The sequence below is a fragment of the Austrofundulus limnaeus genome, unplaced genomic scaffold (genome assembly GCF_001266775.1).
Source record: "Austrofundulus limnaeus strain Quisiro unplaced genomic scaffold, Austrofundulus_limnaeus-1.0 Scaffold105, whole genome shotgun sequence".
NCBI lineage: Eukaryota > Metazoa > Chordata > Actinopteri > Cyprinodontiformes > Rivulidae > Austrofundulus > Austrofundulus limnaeus.
The window spans coordinates 1,032,164-1,039,998 of NW_013952507.1; the positions used below are offsets into that span (position 1 = coordinate 1,032,164).

At 37.7% G+C, this 7,835-nt stretch overlaps 1 protein-coding gene across 1 annotated transcript in view; it reads right to left on the minus strand.

Annotated features, from left to right (window-relative positions):
- Positions 1–629: 629 nt before the first annotated feature.
- The window catches only part of LOC106521256 (serine palmitoyltransferase 2), a gene marked incomplete in the record, with an annotated part of 32,337 nt that continues 25,131 nt past the window's right edge, over positions 630–7,835 (minus strand). The window contains 1 exon segment of the mRNA XM_014013758.1: positions 630–2,775. Coding sequence (XP_013869212.1) covers positions 2,665–2,775 — 111 coding nt within the window.

Genomic DNA, 7,835 nt, shown 5'->3' on the forward strand with positions numbered 1-7,835 from the left:
GCTGTGACGTATGCGGCCGACAAATTCGACCTTCGGAGGACCCGGCCTGCCGTTTTGGACACAGCCACAGCCATGGTGTCAGGGAACAATCTTTAACACAATCTAAATGCAAATACAAAATCCAAGATCCCCACCCACTTCTCATTAATTTGGGGGTGGCCCATCAGGTGGCCGAGGTGGGACCTGCCACCRCGGCCACCCCTCTGGCTCCACCCCTGCTCACTAAACTATCACACGCTAAAGTTTATTAAAATCTTTTAAATGGTTTTCTAGTCCAGTGCTTTACATTTTGTTCCTTTAAATATAATTTATGTCTTTTATTGTGCAAATAAACTAAAGCATAGCCAGTGGTAGAGTCTGCTCAGGCATCTGGATGATGTTAAAAAGCCCAACAGGCCTGAGGAGAAAATAATTGTAATCGAACACAGCTAAATACTTCATTGATCTGAGGTAAATTCATAAATTCACCTCAGTAACAGCAGCTCCCAAAGTAGTTTTCTGAAAACAGACGGAAACAGTAACATTGTTAAAATTAGCTTTAAAGTCAGATTTACATTTAAAATACAAAAAATAGTAGCATTTATTCTGATGAATAAACAGTTCATTTAAAATGCTSTGAATCACAGAAACAAGGTTAATGTTTTATTGGTTTCCTGTAACATAAAGACCAATCAGGAGTCCTTATAAACTGTACATTTTCACACAGGTTTTAATCATAGTGGCACATTTATGTTTCTGTGTTCCAATTAGTGCATGTTAGAATAAAACGCATGTTAGTGAGTCAACAAACACAACACAATCAGTGCTACGCAAAGAACTAAAGCAGGGGGTCCCATCTTTTCTCTTCATAGAAAACAATTTGTTTAAAGGCACTAGTATCAGAAAATATTTGACCTGTTGTGACWACATGATCCAAGTTACAGCAGTTATAAAATAAAGCATTTTAACACAGGATTTCAGGCTGATTTATCCAGTTCTTTTTCCAGGAACAGAAGAAATTTAATGGATGGAAAAACAAAAAACAAAAACAAAACAAAACAAAACAAAACAAAAAAACAAACCTGAAGGTTTCATTTATGCTCAATAAAACATGAGGTCACGAGCTGATCTGGAACAATAGCCTTTTTTAACAATCATGATTATTTCCTTTTGTGCAAATCTTTAAATATGTAAACCAAACCAAAACATCAGCCTGCATCTACAAGAGTAAATTTTTTAAAAAAGCTCTCCAAGCATCTAGTGCTGAACAGAAAGACGTGAGCAGAACAGACCTTCAGTGTAAATATTGCGCATGCATTCGTCTAAACTACAAGTGGCTGCGAAACACGCAGTGTGTACGTGCAAGTGTCGACGCCTGCAAGTTAAACAGCTGCCTTCAGTCAAGACTGAGATCTTCCCCCAAGCCATGAACATCATGTAGAGAAAGACACAAATAAACATGGMGGAAACAGAACAACATAGCAACTGTGCACGCAAACACAAACTGAAATCTGGTTGATTCTGGGTTTTTCTTAGTGACCAAATAAAACCAGAAACTGAACAACAGCAACAGAAGAAAGTGTGTTTATGTAAGTTTGACATGATCTGGAAAACTAAAACAAATACAAAACATTTTTTAGCCTGAGCGGTCAAAGCCCTGGAGGGGTCTTTATCTGAATGTTGAGGACTAAAGAGCAGAGGAGCTCGTCTAAACATGATGTCCTCTACAGGTGACGGTACGAGGACCCCACCTCCCCATCAGCCTTGGATCTGGGTGGTCTCAGGCAGTACCACCACTCTACAACCAACCCAAAAGTTATCTAAATGTATGATTTTCCAGAGCAGATGAATGTATCTCACATCTAAACAATTAGAAAACGAAAAAAAAAGAAGCCTTTTTTTATTTACAAGTAAAAATTTGCAGTTCAACAGGAAGTTAGAAACTTTTCTCCACGTTACACAAAGTGCCTGCAGGCTTTAGCTTTTATAAACAAAACGTGAACAATGTTTTAATAAGAAGGAACTTYGGTTCTTAAGTATTTTTCCTCGCAAAAAGAGAAACCATTTCTGTCTAAGAGTTCCGCTGCAATTAACTGATTTGCTACATTTTCTTTACTTGTCTGATATAGCTGGGAGTGGTTGAAAAAAAGGAAGAGAAAAGAAAAAGAAAAAAAGAAGCCTCATTTGGTCTGATCATGCTCGGAGCAAAACGTTTGCAGAATAGTTCTGCTCCTTGAAAGAATTCAAGGAATGTGATTTTTAAACAAAATCTCCAAAAAGGAAACCTCGGACAGGCGAATGGGATAAAACCAGAAGATCTGTGGTTCTGTGCAACAATCAGCAACATGAAAAGTCCCGGACTTAAAACAAAAGTCTTTAATGGTTAAAAGTGTAACTTGAATTCCACATTATATCCTTAAAAGTAAAAAGAAAAAGAAAAAAAAAACTTGTTAACTTACTTGATACTTTAACATCTGGAAAATGATGCTGTAACTAACTGAACACCAGAGTTTAATGACGACAGAAAACCAACTAAAACAAATCTTGACACAAAGAACAGAGCACAGAGGAGCTGTTTTCAGTGTTTAAACACAAAMGTTCGGCACATTTAAGGCAAAAAAGAGGAGCTTTCCATTTTTATTGTGGGGTTCTGTAAGTCGTGCACATCCGTTCCGGTTCACTTCGTCAGTCATCGATGTCGTCGTAGATGTCATCGTCAAAGGACCGCGGCTGCTTTCTGTGACGGGAGTATTTGAGCTGAAGAAGGTCCCCGACCTCGCTGATGGCACTCAGCGCCTGCGGGAGACATTTAAAGGGTTAAAAAGAAACCAACGTGGAGGTGAATGTGTGGATCAGAAGTCTGTGAGCTTAAAATCGAGCTGGAATGAGAAGAAGTGCTCGAATTATGGATCGAGTAAATCGTTAAACATCTCTGAAGCCTGCTGATAACTTAAAAATACGATTTATTTTTATCTTTTAAAACCCAAACCCAATATTTACGTTTCTTGGAGCTCTAGTATAATTACAAATATTTAACTCTGAGTTTTTTTTATTAGCTCTTTTCTAACAGCAGTAACTGCAGCTGAGAGACTGAACTCAAAGAATAACAGAGCAGTAAAAGCAGAACTGAGTAGCTTCAGCTTTAACTCTTTACTTTCTGCTCTGACTTGGACGGCACAATAAATCACAAATTTACATCATCATCATCATCATCACAAAGGACTGCAATAAATGATGAACCATTATCTGGGTTGCTGCAGTTTAAGGCAAGTTAAATCTAAGACCTTTTAACACTTTTTAATGCCAAGTGAAATTAAATTTAAGACCAATTTCATAATAAACGCAAATGCCAATAAAAAAAAACCTAGCAGAAACTCATAAACCAAGGTTTTTTTTGTTTAAGTATTAAACTATTGCTGATAGACCAACTGTTTTTATCCATATCTAACTATAGCAGAAACATTCTTAGCAGTCAGTTTTAAACTTAATTTAATGTCTGGAAATTCACTAACAACCCAAAATTTGGAGTTTTAGGACCCACAGTGGGGTCTTAACCCCAATTTGCTGTAGATGAAACCTTAAAGTGCCCGTGACACCAATTTTTAAAGAAAAGTGAATGCATTTTTGGAAAGACAACATTATTAACATATTACAAAACAAATTTCACATTGCTCAGATGGATAGTTGTTGAGATATTTGCATGTGAAATAACAGGAAGTGATGTCAAAGGGGAACATCTGCATGTGAATATTTAAATAAATAAATGTTACCAATTATTTTAATATTTTAGGTGAATTACAATCATCCTATTTACAATGTTTAACATTTAAGACTTCTGAAAGACTGATTTAAGACATGTTATTTGGATTGATGAATTCAATGACTTTTAAGACTTTTTAAGGATCTGCAGGAACCCTGATTATGTTTCAAGCCTCATGCATTCATGTCCTGCATGAACATCATTGTTACTCTTAATGCACTTAATACCCACACCTGGTTTAAATGTGGGATTTAAACCACAGCATCAAAACAAACAATCAAAATATAAATAAATAAAACTTTGCGTGAACCTTTTATTAGAGCCGTAAAGCTTCTTTGTTCTTGTTGAACAGCATAGAATCAAACGATATAAAAGGTGTGGTGTAAAAACTGTGACTCACTGGTTTAATGTTAGAATATTAAAGTGGTCAGTAAAAGAGAAAATAAAAACTAAAGCATTTCTGATGTGCGTGAATGAAAAGACAAATCAGTCAAAGCTCAGTGGCGGATGAAAGAAACATAGGAATCAACAYGACACTTCAAAGTGCGAGGGAATGATACGGAGACGACCAACAGAGAGATTTCACCATCATGACAGATGAAAGCGTGCAACACTTCAGCACTCCCACTCGCCGTCTTCAGCTCATTTTGTTCTGCTTATTTAGCCTTGATAACAGCTTCAGATGTAGCAGCACTTATCTAATATATCTGAGCCCAGCGACACGCCCATCTTAGACACAGGAGATGATTAAACATCTGTCTGACATGCTTTACAATCAGGGGGGGTGGGCGCGCAAACAGATTTACACGTTTAATTTGAAGCATTAGGCACTTTTTAGATAAACTGCATCGTTTAACGTTGACGACACGACTGCTCAAACTTTTCCTCTTTTTCTAACGAAGCAAAGAGACTGAAAACTGAGCAGCAAATGAAGAAAACCAATGTGGTGAATAAAACCTGAAGCAAAAAAAAATACGGACATTTTTAGCTTTACACCATGTTACACACATCATTCCCCTCATCAAAAACACACCCAGAGTGTTGCTTTGACTCATTCATGCATGTTTGAGAAATCCTTGAATCTTCTGTTGTAGCCATGTGGAGCTGCCTAAATGCTTGCTCATCCAAAGCTCCGCCTACTCACCTAAAGCTCCTCCCTGGAGCTCTGTCCCCAGCCATGCTCCCACCCCACAGAGCCCCCCCTCCCGCACACAGCTCCACTAGACTAGCAAAACAWCTCTTAAAAATGGTRGATTTTCATGATTTCATTGCAAAACATATCTTCAYAATGACCTATATTTGTAGTTTCTTTGTAAAAAAGTAGCTTAACATTGACGTATATGTATGAGAGGATGACWGRGAGATAGATTCATAGCTGAAACATCTTTTTAAAGCCCCTGTTCTCGCTCTAGTTCTTCAGAAAATTACTTTCAGAGTCTGACGTARGATCATTTTATTAGATTCAAGTGTATCCTGAGTTGCCATTTTCCAAAACTGATATTATATAATGTTGCTGCTTCTTCTTCTTTTTTTACAACAAAATACAACGCTCCTACAAAAGATTTTAAACGACATGTAGCACTGTTATGAAGACGTGCTGAAGTGGGAGTGTCAGAAACGGTAGGAGGTCCTTAAAAAGACATGCCATATTCAAGGCAATTAGAAAGACTATGATGGAAAGTTAATTTATTTATTTTTGATATAACAGCATTTTCATAACAACTAAAGGCAATGGTTACGTGATTGTGGAAACAAACTGAAAAATACTGTACACGCCTCCTCAATGACCAGCTTTGTGTCTAAAACCACAACGTATCGTGATTCAGGTTTTTCTGCATTCTTTTGGTCAGATTTTYCCCCCGCTAAGACACAGAATTGTATCAGGTTTAAACCAGTGACTGACAGGAGAAGATCCAGCAGGTCTGCAGTGAGCGCAGCACAAGAGTCGACAGCTTTTTGATGTGTTGCCAACAGCAATGAAAAGCTGCACTGTCTGTACATCCGCAGACAATCACAGTGAGTACTGCTGGTGGTTCAAGTGCAGCAAAGCAGACAATCACAATGAGTACTGCTGGTGGTTCAAGTGAAGCAAAGCTCTCTTTAATATTTTATACATCAACCTGCAGTGATCCAATTGGCGCTGTAACGTAGCATTTAAATGGATTCACGTCAGTGAAATGTTCCCTGACTCYCTGGATGTCAGACAAAGAGCTGGGAGGGATGCCACCCGTCTGAAGTTACTTCAAGAAAAGACATTTCAGGTCAGCAGAGATCAKCCCTGTGTCCTTCCATTTCACCGCATTATCCAGCCCAGCTTCCCTTTAATGTCCCTCTGATCTCTTGGCAAAGTCTCAAACAATTTCAAGGTCATTACAACACCCTGAGCGCTGACTTTAAAGGGCGCAACTGAAAAAGAAAGTCTGTAAAATTAGCCCCAGCTAAGACCAGTCGGTGCCTTTTAAATACGCCTGCCTGTGGTGGAACATCAGCACTGACTCCTGCTGGTCAGSTTCTGCTAATAAGCTGGAAAACTTTGACAAAAACTTTACACATGCATGGGTTTTGTAATTAGTCACAGATCTGTGGAACTTTCCTCAAAAGAACGAGTGAGATTAAAGCWGYGAGGTGCGAGACTAACAGTTCTTACTAATTAAAGGGAATACAAGTTTTTCACTTGAATCGTGAAAGCTTCAGTCGGCTCTTTCCACCGTGTGGGCAGAGAAACCCGAGACGTGTCTATGCAAGACTAACCAAGATCAATACRTGTAAAGTCACCAAGCTGCAGCTTTTAAAGGATTTTTTTTTCTTTCTAAAGAAAGAAAAGTGATGATTTTGCAAACTGAATATAAAGTGGTGACTGTGTAAAGGCTGGAAAAAGTGAACTGCCATCATGTAAAAGCTATTAAACAGGACATACTGCAACAATGCTCTCTATCAGTAAAACAGTGATTTAATCACTGATGATTACAGATAACACTGCTCTGTGGTGATAACCTGGGGTCAGTATTACACAAGACACAAAACAAGACTCATTAGCATCTAATCATGATGGAATTAGTTATAATTAGGTTTTATTGTTGGAAATTGTTTTTCATTGGAACTGAATATGTCACAGGATTTGCTCCAGTTATATGCTCAACATGTTTTTAAATGAAAAAAGGCATAAAACTCACTCAAAAGATTTTTAATCCAGAGTTTTAGAGTAAGTTGTRACTGTTTTGGTCAAACCATGAAAAAAAAAAGATGAAGCACAGTCTAATAAGTAGGGATGKTACCAAAACCCAGTATTTGTCCAGCACCAGGTCCACGTGATGAATTTTGACCGGATCGATAAGCTAACCTTTGGTGTGTTGTTTCACATAAAAAGAAAGAACTATATTTCTCTCTCGCAGTCCGCTTCCCGAGTGGCTGCCCGATCCGTCCCGGTAGCACGATCCGTACCGTCAGCTCATCTGCACATGCCCTATTTGCTAGACTTCGGGAATGTGCTCGATGTAGGAAAAAAATACTTATTATTTCTATGCTTAAATATAAACGTGCGTTAAATTATATTATAAAAACAAGTATGCACGATAACTTATTTTATGAACCGATACCGATAACTTTCTCCTTCTAATGGACCGATAACCGATAATAACCGATAACMTGCCAGGAGATAAGACTAGTCAAAAATGAGTAAGATCATAACCTAAATAAACAAGACCAAAACCAAATGACACTGTGAATTATATTATTTGAAATAAACTCTTAAACAAATATGTCTTAATGTATATCAAACAAAACAATTTCTCAAATGGCCTAAGGCACATTCATTATAAAACAACCTTTAATTCAGATTTAATCTCAGATTAAAAAGGAGAAAAGGCCATTCTACAAGTTCAAAACAGATAATGCAGTAACACAAGTCAGATTCAAATTACATTTGTTTTTATTATTATTAATATATGATTTAAAACATTTTTCTACCTGAAACAGTGCTTCTGAGAGTGTGAATGCATTACGACCGCATCATACTTACAGGAAGACACAGACAGCAGCTGTTCGGCATGGTAAACCGTGGCTAACGGGTAACAAAAGCTTCGATTTTTAGTGAGGG